Source organism: Dromiciops gliroides, chromosome 1 (genome assembly GCF_019393635.1).
Source record: "Dromiciops gliroides isolate mDroGli1 chromosome 1, mDroGli1.pri, whole genome shotgun sequence".
Taxonomy (NCBI): Eukaryota; Metazoa; Chordata; class Mammalia; order Microbiotheria; family Microbiotheriidae; genus Dromiciops; species Dromiciops gliroides.
This window is the reverse complement of record NC_057861.1, coordinates 525,149,612-525,167,081: the sequence shown is the minus strand read 5'-3', so window position 1 is coordinate 525,167,081 and position 17,470 is coordinate 525,149,612. Positions and strand designations below refer to the sequence as shown.

At 43.7% G+C, this 17,470-nt stretch overlaps 1 protein-coding gene across 1 annotated transcript in view; it reads left to right on the top strand.

Annotated features, from left to right (window-relative positions):
* ITGAL (integrin subunit alpha L) overlaps positions 1–17,470 on the top strand; it is a 42,230-nt gene that overhangs the window by 16,670 nt on the left and 8,090 nt on the right. Inside the window, exons 10-25 of the mRNA XM_043979369.1 lie at positions 4,705–4,781; positions 5,024–5,156; positions 5,287–5,441; positions 6,362–6,499; positions 7,464–7,661; positions 7,787–7,917; positions 8,424–8,581; positions 9,408–9,559; positions 9,692–9,763; positions 10,819–10,866; positions 10,959–11,032; positions 11,203–11,344; positions 11,998–12,102; positions 12,518–12,597; positions 13,054–13,140; positions 16,106–16,181. Of these exons, the coding sequence (XP_043835304.1) occupies positions 4,705–4,781; positions 5,024–5,156; positions 5,287–5,441; positions 6,362–6,499; positions 7,464–7,661; positions 7,787–7,917; positions 8,424–8,581; positions 9,408–9,559; positions 9,692–9,763; positions 10,819–10,866; positions 10,959–11,032; positions 11,203–11,344; positions 11,998–12,102; positions 12,518–12,597; positions 13,054–13,140; positions 16,106–16,181 (1,826 nt within the window). The remainder of the gene's footprint in view (positions 1–4,704; positions 4,782–5,023; positions 5,157–5,286; positions 5,442–6,361; positions 6,500–7,463; positions 7,662–7,786; positions 7,918–8,423; positions 8,582–9,407; positions 9,560–9,691; positions 9,764–10,818; positions 10,867–10,958; positions 11,033–11,202; positions 11,345–11,997; positions 12,103–12,517; positions 12,598–13,053; positions 13,141–16,105; positions 16,182–17,470) is intronic.

Sequence of the window (17,470 nt, the reverse complement as noted above, 5' to 3'; positions counted from 1 at the left end):
CACTTACTAGCTGTGTGACCCTGGGCAAGTCACTTAACCCCCATTGCCCTGCCCCAAAACAACAAAAAAAACCCCAACAAAAACAAACAAAAAAAAGAATGTTGAAAACTATCTAAAAAAAATTAAAAAGAAACGATGAGCAGGAGGAGTTCAGAGAAACCTGGAGGGTCTTGCGTGGGCTGATGATGAGTGAGATGAGCAGAACCAGAAGAACATTGTACACAGTATCATCAACATTGAGTGTTGATCTACTGTGATGGACTATATTCTTCTCACCAATGCAATGGTACAGAAGAGTTCCAGGGATCTCCAAATCCAGGAAAAAAAAAAAAAAGAACTGTGGAGTATAGATACTGAATGAACCATACTATTTCTTTTGTTTTTGATGCTGTTGTTTTTTCTATTTTGAGGTTTTTTCATCATTGCTCTGATTTTTCTCTTATAACATGACTAATGCAGAAATATGATTAATGTTATTATGTGTATGTGTGTGTATATATATATATATATATATATATAAAACCTATATCAGATTACCTGCTGTCGAGGGGAGGGGTGAGGGAGGGGAGGGAGGGAGAAAAATCTGAAATTGGAAAGCTTGTATAAACAAAAGTTGAGAACTATCTTTACATGTAACGGGAAAAAAAATAAAATACTTTATTAATTAAAAAAAAAAAGAGTGAGCGTAGGGGCGGCTAGATGGCGCAGTGGATAAAGCACCGGCCCTGGATTCAGGAGTACCTGAGTTCAAATCCGGCCTCAGACACTTGACACTTACTAACTGTGTGACCCTGGGCAAGTCACTTAACCCCCATTGCCCCACAAAAAAAGAAAAAAAAAAGGAAGAGTGAGTGTAGAGAGAGAAGAGAAGGCCAAGGACAGACCTGGAGGAAACACTCACATGAAGGGGTCACAGTGAAAGAGAAAAAGGAAGCAGTATCTAGAGAGGCAGGAGAACCAGGAGAGTGTGTTTTCTCTGAAGCCAAAAGAATAAATGGTACACAGTGGGAGGAAGTAGACATTGTGCCCAGAGCCACACAGCTGCCAAGTGTCTGAAGTGGGATAGGCACCAGAGCTTCCTGACTCCAGGTCCAACCCTCTGACTCCACTGGAGACCGCACTGGCTCTCAGTGTAGCTTGGATCACATGTCTTCTATCTTCTTAGTCAAGTTTTTAAGCAGGAGAGGGGGATGATGAGTATTTTGTTATTATATCTTCTCTGCCCTTACTAGAGACAAAGAAGAACTAGAATGCTAGCTTCTTGAGGATGGGGGCCTATAGTATGTATCTTTTTATTGCTCTTGGCACCAAGCATGAGGTCCTTCAAATAAGAGGCAGTTTATCTACCCATATCTGTCATCTATCTATCTATCTATTTTTCAGCTATGTCTATCTGTGTCTGTTTATATCTTTTTTTTTTTTTTGGTGAGGCAATTGGGGTTGTGACTTGCCCAGGGTCACACAGCTAGTAAGTGTCAAGGGTCTGAGATCAAATTTGAACTCAAGTCCTCCTGAATCCAGGGCCAGTGCTCTATCCACTGCGCCACCTAGCTTCCCCTATTGTTTATATCCATCTATCATCTATATGTCTATGTCTGTTTGTCTACCTGTGTCTATTATCTATCAATCATGTGTCTATCTGTCTATTTCTAGCATCTACCTAGCTATCATCTCTATGTCTATCATCTATCTATCTATCTATTTATCTATGTCTGTCTATCAATCATCAGTCTGTCTATGTCTATCCTCTCTCTATCTGTCTGTCTATCATCTGTCTAGTTATTATCTATCTATGTCTGTCTATCTATTTTTTTAAATGGATGGATAATCATGAGGGAGCTAAACTTTGTTATAACTGCTTAGAGACACTGAAGTGTAATGCTCATTTGTATAGAGTTCTGAGGATTAGGGTTAGCTTTTCTTTCTCAGTCCTTGACAATTTAAATCATTTTGCGATTAGGTGGGGGTGGATGGTGGGTGGGGAGTTTCCCCCTGCACTGGCCTCCCTGTTCCTTAGTGTCTGTGACTCTAAGTAAGCCTCTTCCATCCCCAGGTTTCAGTTTCTTCATCTATAAAATGGAAAAATTGACTCCTCATAACAGAATACTATGACATAGGACAGACTATCATATACATTCAGTTGATCAATAAACATTTATTAATTGCCAGCTATTTCCAGGCACTGTGTTAGGTGCCAGGGTTGCAAAGATAAAAATTTAACAATTTCTGTTCTCAAGGAGACAATATATGCATATATAAATATGCAAAATGAATACAAGGTCATTTCTTTTTGGGGGGTGGGGTGGGGGTGGTGGTGGCAGCTGAGGGGACCAAGAAAGGGTTAATGACAGAGATAGAGCTTGGTTTTTGAAGGAAACAAAGAATTCTAAGAAGAGTTCATTCCAGGTATGGGGGACAGTTGGTGTAATACAGATGTGTGGGGTGTGTGTGTGTGTGTGTGTGTGTGTGTGTGTGTGTGTGTGTGTGTGTGTGTGTGCGTGCGCGCACTATTGAAATAGTCCAAGAGACAGGTGTTGAGAATGGTGACTGTACTAGGGTAGCATCCCTGTGAGTCAAGAAAAAGGAATGGATGAAAGAGGCTGTGGAGGCATAAGACTTGACAACAAATTGGATACATTGGGTGAGTGGGAGTGTGGATGACACCAAGGTGGCAAGGAACCTGAGTAACTGGAAGGATGGTTGTGCCCTTTAGAGAAATGGAGACATTCAGAAGGGAGCTAGATTTTGGGAGAAAAAGAAAGAGTTCTGTTTTGTACATGATGAACTTCAGATGCCCATAGAACATCCATTTTGAAATGTCCAATAGGCAGTGATAGATGCTCAGGAGAGAAACTATGGCTGGATATACAGATTTGGGAGTTATCTGCTATTATCTGATGCTAATTAAACCCGTGGAAGGTGATGAGTCACCAAATAAGAGAGTGAGCAGAGAGAATGTATATTCTCAGTCAGTCAAAAGCATTTAAGAGCCTACTTACTGCGTGCCAGACACTGAGCTAAGCACTGGGCAGGGGGTCTGGGGGTGTGGAGAAATGGTGCAAATCCGAAAGGAACTCACATTCTAATTATCAGACAAGTTTTCTGCATCAGCAAATCTTTACTTAATTAGTATTCTTTGTCCGAGTAGAAGTAGGTGTGTAATGATTAAAGTGTAAAGATAATAGATAGCAGGGGCAGCTAGGTGGCGCAGTGGATAGAGCACTGGCCCTGGAGTCAGGAGTACCTGAGTTCAAATCCGACCTCAGACACTTAACACTTGCCAGCTGTGTGACCCTGGGCAAGTCACTTAACCCCAATCGACTCACTTTTAAAAAAAGATAATAGATAGCAATAAAATTAATTTTTGAAAAACTCAATGAAGGGGCTGGACTAGATTCAGTGGTTCGAAATCTATGTGCTATTGTAAGGACCCCATTTGATAATAAATAAAACACACCTTCTATAAATTTGGATAAACCTATTTCACGTATTATTATTTTTCAAATATATGTAGCTGTTATGATTCATTGAATTCATTTAAAAGGCGACTGAATTCATGGTAATTTTTCGTCATTCTGTATTTGAAGCAGCTAGGTGATACATTGGATTGAATGCTAGACCTGAGTCAGGAAGACCTGAGTTCAAGCCCTCCCTTAGACATTTAGTAGCTGTGTGCCCTTAAATAAATCACTTAGTCTCTGTCTATCTCAATTTTCCCATCTATAAAATGGAAAGAATAATAGCACCTATCTCACAGTGTTGTTGTGAGGATAAAATTAGATAATATGTGTTGCAAACCAAAAAGTGCTCATCAAAAAGTATCTATTAATCAAATCTGGCCTTAAACACTTGACACTTACTAGCTGTGTGACCCTGAGCAAGTCACTTAACCTTCATTGCCCCCCCCCCCAAAAGTAGTATGTTTGAGGCAGCTAGGTGGCACAGTGGATAAAGCACTGGCCTTGGATTCAAGAGGACCTGAGTTCAAATGTGACCTCAGACACTTGACACTTACTAGCTGTGTGACCCTGGGCAAGTCACTTAACCCTCATTGCCCCCCCCCAAAGTATCTATTAAGTGCCTTTTTACCAGGCACTGGATATACAAAGCAAGGCAGAAAGATAATCTCTGCTTTCAAGTAGCTTTCAGTCTAATGGGGGAGATAACATGCAAACAACTATGTACAAACAAGACATATACAGGATAAATCAGAGATAATCAACAGAGGGAAAGAACTGGCATTAAGGGGGTTTAGGGAAGGCTTCTTGTAGAAGATAGGATTTTAGATGGCAATTGAAGGAAGCCAGAGAAGCCAAGTGATAGAAATGAGGAGGGAGAGCATTCTAGGCAAGGGGAACAGGCAGTGAAAATGCCTGGAGTCTGGAGATGGAGGATCTTGTTTGAGGAATAGCCAGAGAGCCAGTGTTCCTTTATAAATGTTAGCTGTGGTCATGATTACTTCTCAATTAATGATCACAAAGAATACAACTACTATTATTTGAAGGAAGTGGTCCTCGTTAAAAAGAGTTCTTATCCTCAAAAGAGTTGGGAGCCACTGAACTAGGTCATCTCTGAGGTCCATAGCAGTTTTGTTCAAGATGACATAGGTAGTAAGAGGCAGAGCCAAAATTTGTACCCACATCATCTGACTCAGGAGCTAATATTCTTTCCACTGTACCACATACTGTCTATGACTCTTCACAGGCACTAGTAAACATCAAAATAAGAGTGATTTCAAGATGGAGCTGTCTTCCAGTGGGATCAGTGCTGACCTCACCAAGGTAGGCTTGAGGGCTGGAGAAAAGCAGTAGGGAAACACTGGAGTTTATGGAGTAGGGGGAATGACACAGTCAGACCTATACTTTAGGGAAATCACCTTAGCACCTGTGTCGAGGATGAAAATTGGAGTGGGGAGGCCCCATATATAGTGATCTAAGTAGCTGAGTAAAACCCAGAGATGCAGTTGTTTCTGAGGAGAGGCACAAAAACAGCTGACCTGCCCCTAGTGTCTTTCCTTTTGCAGGGCCGCACTGTGGTGGGAGCTGCTGGGGCTCTGGATTGGTCTGGGGGGTTTATTGACCTGGAGCAGGATCTGAAGGATGAAACATTTGTGGGTAACCAACCCATGAACCAGGAGGCAGAGAACGGGTACTTAGGTAAGATTGTCTTGTTACCCTCCCCCTAATTTCCTGGTTAAAAGACAAGTAAGTGCCTTGCTCCAGAGACCCTTGGCCCTCTACCCAGACCTATAGGCTCTTGTCTCCAAGTCTCTGGCTCTCTCCGCAGGCTATACAGTAACCTGGTTACTCTCCAAGGGAAATAGGAAACTATTGGCAGCTGGTGCTCCTCGATATCAGCATATAGGTCGGGTATTACTCTTCCAAGAACCAGTGAGCAAGGGAAGAAACTGGATCCAAGTTCAGAAGTTTGAAGGGACCCAGGTGAGTAGAGTATGTGGCCACAGGTAGAGTTAAAGGTGTGTGATGGTGAGAGCAAACCTGAGACTGAAGGAGTTGAACAAGATGAAGACCTAGGCATCCCCAGTACCCTAGTGAAATAGAAAGAGCTCTTGACTTAGAGGCAGGAACCTAGGTTGGCAGAGCTATCACTAGTAATTTTAGTGACTGAGGCAAATGGCACAAAACTTGCACAGGACGAGAAAAATGGAACTGGTCTCTTCATCTTCTTCGGTTGTGGGAAGCCAGTGAGACCACTTTAGGGAAGGCTACTTTGTCAAAGAAAGAGGAACTTATCTGTCCTGTGTCTGGGGGGATGAGGGTGGAGAGGATAACCCCAGGTGGTAACTTCTTATTTTAACTAGTTATTCCTGAAATTCTGATGCTAAGTAAGCTTAGTTATTTCTCTAATGTTAAAGGACATAAAGTGCTATTCTTCTCTGCTAAATTTTAGTGCCCTGAACTCTGACTCTGAGTTGTCCTACTCTAATTACAGTTCAGTGGATTGAAATCCTGCCTCTGATACTAGCTGTGTGACCTTGAGCAAGTCACTTAACCTCTTGGAGACTCAGTTTCCTCATCTGTAAAATAGAAATAAATGACACTCTAATACCTACTTCACTGGACTGTTTGAGAATTAAATGAAATAATTTATGTGAAGTGTCTCATAAACCTTAAAGTTCTGCTTAAATGTCACCAGTTGTCATTATCTGAGCTCTGACATTTACTTTCTTGTGTAATCTTGGGTAAGTCTCTTAACCTGTTTCCTCTTCCGTAAAGTGGAGGTCATATTATTTATGCTAGCCAGCTTCACAGAATTATTGTGAGAAGAGTGTTCTGTAGAGTGTTATATAAATGTGCATGATCATCATTATACCACCTCCTCTTTCTCTCTCTCTCTATAGGTTGGTTCTTATTTTGGTGGGGAGTTGTGTGGGATCGATGTGGACCAAAATGGGGAGATGGAGCTGCTATTGGTCGGAGCTCCCTTGTTCTATGGAGATCGGAGAGGAGGCCGTGTTTTTGTCTACCATAGGAAAGAGGTAGAAAACCACAGCATTTTGTGTGTGTGTGTGTGTGTGTGTGTGTGTGTGTGTGTGTGTATGTGTGTGTTATGTGTAGCAGGGGTTAAGGGGCACAAGAGAAGTATGGAAAAGGAAAAAGACAGCCTGTTTCTTCTAAGGGCCAGCCCAAGTCTTGCTTCCTTCATGATCACCCTAAGTTTGTTAACATTGATCTTTTCTGCCCTTCTACTGCCCTTACTATAGTTATCGATCATTCTGGCCTATGCCTAAGCATGGGGCCTACCAGAAGGGATCAAAGCATCAGTTCTGGTTTTGGGGGATTTTTGTTTTGTTTTGTTTTGTTTTTTGGTGAGGTAATTGGGGTTAAGTGACTTGCCCAGGAATACACAGCTAGCAAGTGTCAAGGGTCTGAGGCCAGATTTGAACTCAGGTCCTTCTGAATCCAGAACTGGTGCTCTATCCACTGCACCACCTAGCTGCTCCCAAAGCATAAGTTCTAGTCCAGCAGATCAAAGGAAGCCCTCTTTAGTTTCCCTGGCTTATACGGCAACTTAGCTTTTTCAAGAATGTGAATTTTTTTCCTATCTAGAGTGTAAGAATCTTGAGGATGGCACACAAAGGAGAAAGAGCACTGACCTGAGATTTAGGAGACCCAAGTTTTATCCTAGCCTGTGCCACTCAATCAATGTTTGACTTTTGCCAAAATGCTTCTTTTCTCTGGGTTTCAGTTTCCTTATCTTGAATGTGATTCGGTCAGCTGAAGTCCCTTCCAGATCTAACATGCTTTCTAGCTCTAAGATTCCAGAAATTACCCTTTTGCTATATTTGTTTTGTAATCTCAGTATCTGATAATGGTGTCTTGTACGTGGTATATACTCAATAAACACTTTTGGAGGTAATAAATGAGTGAATGGATGGATGGATGAATGGATGGATGAATGAATGAATGAATGAATGTGTGATCCTTTCTCTTTGCTCCTAGCTGACATTCCAGATGATGATGGAGCTCCAAGGGGAAATTGGATATCCCCTGGGTCGTTTTGGAGCAGCCATCTCTGCCCTGACTGACATTAATGGGGATGATTTAACAGACGTGGCTGTGGGAGCCCCACTGGAGAATAAGGGAGCCATCTACATCTATAATGGGAAGCCTGATGGACTTAGTTCCCAGCCTAGCCAAGTAAGGAGCTTGCCAGGACTGGGGCCCAAAAACCTAATCCTAATCCTGTATCCATACCCTGCCCCTTCCCAGTTGTTTGACATCAGAGCTCCTGACTTAGTGGGGCTTTTCTATTTTTGTCCTAGCGCATAGAGGGTGACCAGCTGTCCCCAGGACTCCAGTACTTTGGGCAATCCATCCATGGTATCATGGATCTTGGAGGAGATGGACTGGTTGATGTTCTCATAGGAAGTCGGGGCCAAGTGATTATGCTGAGGTGAGATGACGTGGGATCTTTTGAATTCGATCTAGAAAAGACACCGACTTTGGGAATTTAAGAGACAGGAAAACTGATGCCTATGTATGGTTGTTAAGGGAGAGTCTGAGGGGAAAAGGATGACAGCACCCACCCTAAATCAGGCAGATCTCAGCCTGGGACAATCCTGTACATTAAAAAAATGGAAGCGGGGCAGCTAGGTGGTGCAGTGGATAGAGCACCGGCCCTGGAATCAGGAGGACCTGAGTTCAAATCCGACCTCAGACACTTAACACTTACTAGCTGTGTGACCCTGGGCAAGTCACTTAACCCCAATTGCCTCACTTAAAAAAAAATGGAAGCTAGAATAAGGGTAGTGTTCTAAAGAAACATGAAATCTAAAAGGGTCTGAAGGCAGATGGCTCTGGGAAGGGGGAAAGGCTACAACTAAATACAATCCAGAGTCCCACCTTCCTTTGTGAATTCTCACTTGAATTGACCTTTCCTTTTGACCTCCCCTCATCCAGCTCTCGTCCAGTCTTGGACATCATCTCTTCATTAGACTTCTCCCCAGTGGAAATCCCAGTGCAAGAAGTGGAATGTTCCTACCAGGCCAGTGCAAAGAGGGCTGGGGTCAACATCACTGTCTGCTTTTGGGCCAAAAACCTCACACCCAAATTCCTAGGTCAGTGCTGTTTAGTCACCTCTGCTCCACAAAACAGTTCTCTCCCCCCACATTGTGCAGCTCCATTTAATCCCTTTGTCTCATGTATTTAGAACCAGAAAGGACCTTAAAGATCCTAGGCCAGGAGGCAGCTAGGTGGCAATGAATAAAGCACCAGCCCTGGATTCAGGAGAACCTGAGTTCAAATTAGACCTCAGACACTTGACATTTACTAGCTGTGTGACCCTGGGCAAGTCACTTAACCCTCATTGACCCTCCCCCCCCCAAAAAAAAGATCCTAGGCCAGGGTGTCCTAACTGAGGGTCATAAACTTAAAAAAAATTTTTTTTGATAACTGCATTTCAAGATAATTGGTTTCCTTTGTAATCCTATGTGCTTTATCTTATGCCTTTAAAAACATTATTCTAAAAAAGGGTCCATAGGCTTCATTAGACTGCCAAGGGGGATACAAAAAAGATATTCTTGAATTTTTTCCACTCATGATCCCTTTTTGCCTGAGAAATTTTTATAACATACATAAAAGGTTATATACATAACCTTTCACTGTTGCCAAATTTTTCACCACCCCCACATTCAGTTATAGGGGTATAAACCCACAGTTTAAGAAGCTTTGATCTAGGCCAATCTCTATTTTACAAATGAGGAAAATGAAGCACAAAGAAACTTAGACTTCCCCAAACTCATACTTTTGTTGCTAGTAGCAAAGCCAGTGCTGCAATCCCACTTTCTCTGCTCCAAATCTGTTGTTCCTTCTATCATGCCATTCTCCTGCTCAGAGTTCGGGCCTCCTTCATCCCAGCCTTCCAAACCTCTTTATTCTGTCCAGGGTCTCTAGTGGCTAATCTCACATATACCCTACAACTGGATGGACACCGGATCAGAAGTCGGGGCTATTTCCTTGGAGGGAAACAGGAGACTGGAGGAAACATGACTGTCACCCCAAAGAAGTCCTGCACCCAACATTGGTTTAATTTTCCTGTGAGGAAATTAGGGGGGGTTGGCTCTAGGGAGGGGAAATATGGCGGCTGACTGTAATCCTGAAAAGTTACCAGCTTGGGGCAGGAGAAGTTCATCAGACAGTGATAATATTGATATACTTGTTCCCTCTAGGTATGCATTGAGGACTACATCTCCCCCATCAATGTCTCCCTGAGCTATTCTCTTTTTGAGGGTGAACACAATGTAAGAGGAAGTTGCAGGGATGGGGTATTGGGTGAGGGGAAAATTCAATTCTATATAATTGTAGAATCCCCAAGTTATCGCCGGAAGGGACCTTAAGAACTTAGCACGTCAGAGCTGGGAGGGAAGTTAGAGATCATCTAGTGAAACCCTCTCGTGTTAAAATGGGAAAACCGAGGCTTAGTGATGAAGTAATGTGGCAAAGGGCACGGGTTTGTGGAGCCAGACTGTCTCCATCACAAAATGAGTACTGGGTAGGTGTTCAAGATGAAATGGGGCAGAAAGAGGTTTCTGGAGGGAGATTAACTAGTTAGGAGGCTGTCATGGAGTGGTAATATCAGAGGAAACCTCCCCTATGGACTCAATCAAGCATCCAATCAACAAGTATTGATTATATTGCATCTGATCAACAAGTATTGATTAGGTATCTAATAGTGTCTGCTTTTAAGCAACTATTGTACTCAAAAGGCCTCAACAGGTCAATCTCAGCTTATGGCATCCTCCTCCACTTTTTTTTTTCAATTCGTGAGCATTTATTTTCTCTTGCTCCCACCTCTCCCCTTCCAATTGGAAAAAAAAAAGAAGAAAAACAAAACCCTCTTTTTTTTTTTTTAAGTGAGGCAATGGGGGCTAAGTGACTTGCCCAGGGTCACACAGCTAGTAAGTGTTAAGTGTCTGAGGCTGGATTTGAACTCAGGTACTCCTGACTCCAGGGCCGGTGCTCTATCCACTGCGCCACCTAGCTGCCCCTAAAACAAAACCCTCTTAACAATATGTATGCTCAAGCAAAAGAAATTCCCACTTTGGCTATGTCCAAAAATGCTTGTCTTGTTTTGCTGCCTGAGTCTGTCACCTCTTTTAAGGGCAACAGCAGACTGGGAAGAGAAGAACACCGATTCTGTAGCATGGGGTAGAGCTGACTTTGGGAAAGGGTCAGAGACCATAGCCAGATATTACCCAGAGTCTAACCCTTCTCTAAAAGTTCTCATCTAAATGACTGCTCCTTTTCTCTCCCTATCCTTTCTCCTGGTTTCCCCCATGGCTCTTCACCTGAAAAGGAAATACAGCCTACAATGAGGCCGGTCCCACATTCAGAAACCAAGGAGGTAAGAGAAGAGGCTGGGAGACAGGGAGGGAGAGAAGAAAGGAGTTTTAGGGGTGGGTGGAAGGAATCCCCTGTTGGCACTTTTCTCTTTAGATTCCTTTTGAGAAGAACTGTGGAGAAGACAAGAAGTGTGAGGCCAATCTGAAGTTGAACTTTCATCGCAAAAGGTTTGTATGGTCACTGCTCTGACCTTTGCCCCTTGACCTCAGTACTGATCCTGATCCCACTTCCCTGATCCTGATTAGAACAGTGCCCAGCACATCCATCACAATCACTTCCTAAGTGCTTATTGATTGATTGGTGGGCCCTGGGGCCTGTGCCTTGACCTCTTCCTCAGATCTGCTAAATTGTACCTGGCACCTTCATCCAGCCTCTCTGTTGTTTTGGAGCTGAGTAATGATGGGGAAGATGCCTACCGAGTACATCTAGGCTTGATCCTACCCCAGGGCCTCTCCTTCAGAAAAGTGTCCATGCTCCAGGTAAAGAAGTGACTAGTGAGTGCCTTAGTCCCAAAGTCTTGGCTTTCCTCCCCCAATCAATCTCTGCTCTCTTCTCCCAACCTTAAAAGACTAGTAAGCTGAAAATACAAACAGGATCAAGAAAGGGGGAGTCTTTAAACCCTTAAGTTCCTGGAAGAAAGAAATATCAGAAGTTAGTAAGAGAGAACTTGTCCTATGATCTCAGAGCTGAATAAAGCTTTAGAGGTCATCTAGAGCAATGGCATCATCTTACAGTGAAGGAAATTGAGCCACAGAAAGGGAAGTGACTTGCCCAAGATCACAAGGCAGGTTGGGACTTGGGATTAAGGATAGCATAGAGAAAAAACCAGGTGAATTTGGAGTCAGAGGGGCCCATGTTTGAATCCCACCTCTGTCACTTTCTACCTGTGTGACCTTGGGTAAGTGATTTAACCTCTCTGGGCCTTCCTTCCTGTGAAATGAAGGCTCAAAACTGGATGACCCCCTGAAGTCCCAAGCTATGATCCTTAGCCAGGGCTCTTTCCATTAGGTCCACTAGTCCTGTTTGAGGCACATCCCTAATCTCTTTGAGACAGATGTTCAGGAGGATAACTCTGCCCTTCAGGGTACCCCTGAATAACTTTGGTTTTCTCCTCCACTGTCTATAACCTCAGAGTCAGGTCCCTGTGAGCTGTGAGGAAGGAAGCCATGAGGCCGAGCACTCTGTCTGGACTCTGTCTTGCAACGTGAGCTCTCCCATCTTGAAAGGAGGCAGTACGGTAAGATCCTATGGAATCAGGGGCAGCTAGGTGGTGCAGTGGATAAAGCACCGGTCCTGTATTCAGGAGTACCTGAGTTCAAATCCGGCTGCAGACACTTGACACTTACTAGCTGTGTGACCCTGGGCAAGTCACTTAACCCCCATTTGCTCTGCAAAAAAAAAAAAGATCCTATGGAATCATGGGCCCCAAAGGTCTGGGATGACAAGTAGGAGGAGAAGCAGGGATCAACCACTCTCCAAAGTCTGGGAAAGGATAGGACACATGCATCTGAGGAAGGGAATCATAAGATGGAATGCAGGGAGGAGGCATGTCTGTGCCCCAGGAAGGAAGGAGGAATAAGGGAGGTGTGAGTGGTATGATGCTTGAGTTCTGGGGAACCATCTAATCCTTTCTGATGCCTCCTTGACCTCAGGTATTCATCCAGATGATGTTTGACACCCTGTTGAACAACTCCTGGGGTGACTTCCTGGAGATGAAAGCAAATGTGAGCAGGTGAATGAACTCTAGGCATGCCTTCTCTCAAAGCCCCTTCCTCATGTTTCTGCTACTCTCCAGGCCTAGCATGCTTGTGCCTCCTTTCCCAGCTCACTCCCAGTATTGCCCCACATGCAACTCCTCACCCTTGACAGTCTCTAGACCATGTATTTGTACTGTCTGTCCCTGGGGGGCTGCAAAGCTCTCCCTGCTCACCCCTCCCTCCTTACCTCCCGGCTTTCTTGAATTGATAAATTCCACCATCTTCAGGAATTCTCTTCTGGTCTCCCCAGCTGCTTGCCCCCCTTCCTTCTAAAGTTATCTTGCATTTTCATTGTATCTATCTGATTGTTGTTTTCATGCGGTGTCTCCTATTAGAGTATAAGCTCTTGAAGGGCAGGGATTGTTTTTGCCTTTGTTTGAATCCTGTGCTGATAAGTGCTCGTTGACTGACCAACTGATCTATGTCTGTAGTGACAATGAGGACTCCGTATTACTGACAGACAATTTGGCCACCGAGAAGATCCTTGTCCTGTTTCCCATCAACGTGATGATCGAAGAGTATGTTTTCCTCAGCCCCTTCCACCAAAGATCCAGGCATTCTGCCCACCCTTCCTAAGCTCCCTCCCTCGCGACCTGCCCTCTGAATGCCTACTCTTTCTGAAACTCCCAGGTGGGACTTGCCCCAAATCCCAACCCCAGGACTGACCAATTTGTCTCAAGCTGTTGCTATTGCCTCTTTTTTTTTTTGGCGGGGCAGTGAGGGTTAAGTGACTTGCCCAGGGTCACACAGCTAGTAAGTGTCAAGTGTCTGAGGCTGGCTTTGAACTCAGGTCCTCCTGAATCCAGAGCTAGTGCTTTATCCACTGCACCACCTAGCTGCCCTGCTATTGCCTCTTAACAGATCTTCTTAACTTAAGACTTTCTCTTACTTTCCATCTTTCACACCCCCACCAGACTAATCTTCTGTTCATGCCCTTCGTCTTTAAAAAAAAAAATCCTAAATAGCTCCCTATTACCTACCAAAAAGATAAAGGTCAAACTCCCTGCCTGACATTTAAAGCACTCCATAATCTCCAGGTTCTGGAAGAAGAACAGTTTACATTTGTAGAATACTACGGGGGGGGGGGGGGACAGCTGGGGGGGCAGTGGATAAAGCACAGGCCTTGAATTCAGGAGGACCTGAGTTCAAATCCAGCCTCAGACACTTGATACTAGCTGTGTGACCCTGGGCAAGTCACTTAACCCTCATTGCTCTGCCCCCCCCAAATACTATATGGGTTAATGACTCCTCCCCCAACCCACCTACTTTGTAAAGAGAATACAATTATTATTAACCCTATTATCTATATGAGAATCCTGTGACTCAGGGAGATGAAGGGATTTGCTTATGTTTTTAGTTAGAGCCAGACTATGAACCTAGGTCTAATGATTATAACTACAGCACCTTTTCCACTATACCACATGTTTCTCAGCCAAACTTTGAAAAGCACATGGTAGGCAATGAGGAGCCATCAAAAGTCCTTGATCAGAGAAGTGTCATGGTGACAATTAGGAGACTCTGTGTGGCAGAATTAAAAGATCTGAAGAAGAGAACTATGAATTCAGCAGGTGTAGCCCAAAGGACAAAGCCAAGATGAGATGAGAAACTCAATTAAGAATCCCTACTTAGGGGCAGCTAGGTGGCGCAGTGGATAAAGCATGGGTCCTGGATTCAGGAGGACCTGAGTTCAAATCCAGCCTCAGACACTTGACACTTGCTAGCTGTGTGACCCTGGGCAAGTCACTTAACCCTCATTGCCCCACAAAAATTAAAAAAAAAAAAAGAATCCCTACTTAACTGGACTGGCCCAGCTTTTTGCTCTATTCTACCTCAGATTCCCTTGGACTCTGACCTAGAGAATGGTTTGGTCAATTGTTTGAGATACTGAACCAAGAAAACCCAAAGGATATGAAGGTGTTTTTCTCTAAGGAAGAGGGTGCAGTCCGGCAAAGGGTACATACAGCAAAAACACATTCTAACTCTACTGAATTAAAACATGGACATTAGAGGTAGAAGGAACCTTGGAACACAGAATTCCAGAGCTGGAGGGGGGTGGACAATGAGGGTCACACAGCTAGTAAGTGTCAAGTGTCTGAGGTCAGATTTGAACTCAGGTCCTCTTGAATCTAGGGCTGGTGCTTTATCCACTGCACCACCTAGCTGCCCCCTCCCAAGTACATTTTCATCTGGTTCAGGCCACACTTGGAAGTGTTGTAGGCTAAATGTCTGATACCTATGCTCCAGGGGGCCATATGGTATCTTCATTTCTGTTCTACCTTTGGTGATATTAATCCTCTCCTTGTTACCATCAAGGGTCCCTGCCTCAAATCTCTGGGATAGGCAGGAGTGGAAATCATAGGAGCATAGATTTAGGGCTGGGAGGGATGTCCTTCCAACCTCCTCATAATACAGGTTAAAGCACCGAGGCCCAGAGAGGGGAAAGGACTTGTTCTAGGTCATATAGGCAGTAAGGGGCAGAGCTGGCACAGAACCCCGGGTTCTCTAACTCTAGAGCCAAATTTATTTGTATGTCACCATCTTCTTGCTCCCCTATGAGCTGGTGAGGATGTGCAAATGAATCTAGGCACTAGATTTTCTTTTGTTCAATCAAAGACAGGTTTATCTTTTTGGGTTTTTTTTAGGAGCCATGACTCACTATTGGTTTATATTAAACTTGAGGTTAACTAAAACACTTAACTCTTTTTCATATCAATAATAGCCATGGGGGTTCAGTGCCAGGCACATAACAAGCACTGAATAAATGCTTTTTGATTGATCTCCCAGCCATGTTTTCCTTATCCTTTACTTGTACAATTGGGGCAGCTGGGTTGTGCAGTGGGTAGAGCAGTGGCCCTGAAGTCAGGAGGACCTGAGTTCAAATCTCACCTCAAACACTAGCTGTGTGACCCTGGGCAAGTCACTTAATCCCAATTGCCTTAAACATCCAGGGACATCTCCAGTCATCCTGATGTATATCTTGTCACTGGAACCAGATGGCTCTGGAGGGGAGGCTGAGGCTGGTGACTTTGCACAGCCCTCCCTCACTTAAATCCAATTCACTGCAAGTCATGACATCACCTTGATGTATGTCATGGACCTCTATGAGAATGAAGGACAAATAATAACTTGTGCAACTTAATTTTTTAAAGTAATAAATATTTTCATTTATAGTTTTAAGTTTCAATTTTTATCCCTCTCTCCCTCCCCTCCACATCCCCCCAGGTAGTAAGCAGATATGTATTATACATGTATGATTATGTCAAAAATTACCATATTAGTCATTTTATTTAAAAAAAACTACAATTAATTTTTTGAAACTAAATGGAAAACTTTGCATTTATTCTGTTTTGGAAGGTAGCCATTGAGCTAAAGACAGCATCCTTTCTCCTTCCATAGCACCTGCCAGTTCTATAGGACATGGTACCTGGTGTTCCCTTCTCTAGCTGTCCATATCTATCACTCCCATTTTCTCTCTCTTCACAGCAAGGGAAACTCCACTCTGTACCTCAATTTCACAAGCAAAGGTCCCAAGATCCGCATGGTGCAGCATATTTATGAGGTAGGAATCATAGGCTTAAATCTTAAAATCTTAGAACTGAGAGAGATTTTGGGGGTTACCTAGCCTGGAATTCCCACCACAGGAACCTTGGCCAATGAGCATCAGGCCTAATGCTGGAACATGCCCAAGGTTAGACTCTGGCTTCATTTTTGGACAGCTTTGATGATTAGGGAGCTCCTTATAATAAGCCAAAATGGGTGGCTCCTGTCCCTTCCCTCCTACCGGTTCAGGTTCTGACTTCTGGCTCTAAGCAAAACAAATCCCATCCCTCTTCCACATGATAGCCCATCAGGTCCTTTAGAGATCCATCTTGATACCTCTGCCACCCAGTCTTCTTTTCTAGGCTAAACTCCCCCAGTTACTTGACTGAGTTATGTGGTTTATCTTATAAGATGCTTTTCAGATCCTCCTCTGGACTGCCCCCTTGCAATTTGTTAAAGCCTCTCATAATGTAGTGCCCCAAACCTGAGCTGGACACATTTCACTCCATATGTAGCCAGACAAACTCAAAGAAATACAATGGGATCACCTGGATGCTACAGTTGGATTGATACAAACCAAGATGCTGTTAAGGTTTTTTTTTTTTTTTTTTAAGGAGTCCCATCATGATGTTGGCTCCTATTAAATTTGTGGTCAGCTGTCCAGTGTTTAGCATAATGCCTGGCATGTGGTTGTGTGTGTTCAGTCATTTTCAGTTGGGTCCAACTCTTCATGACCCCATTTGGGGTTTTCTTGGCAAATATATTGGATTAGTTTGCCATTTTCTCCTCCAGCTCATTTTACAGGTAAGGAAACTGAGGCAAACAGGGTGAAGTGACTTGTCCATGGTCACACAGGTAGTGTCTGAGGCTGGATTTGAACTCAGGAAGATAAGTCTCCCTGACTCCAGGCCCCAGCACCATATCCACTGCACCCTATCTAGCTGCCCTCTGGCACAAAGTAAGTGCTTAATAAATGCTTGTTGATTGATTCCCTATCCTTTACTTGTGCAATTGATTTTTTAAACCTATATGCAGGGGCAGCTGGGTGGCACAGTGTATAGAGCACCTGTTCTGAAGTCAGGAGGACCTGAGTTCAAATCCTGCCTCAGACACTTACTACCTGTGTGACTCTAGGCAAGTCACTTCACCCCGATTGTCTCCCTCCTACCCCCCAAAAAGAAACCAAAAAAAAAAACCTTATATGCAGAACTCTGTATTTATTCATGTTGAATTTCATAGTTATTTTGCTTCATTGCTTCAGATCATTTTGAACCCAGTTGCTGTGATGGATAGTGTTAACTCAATGAG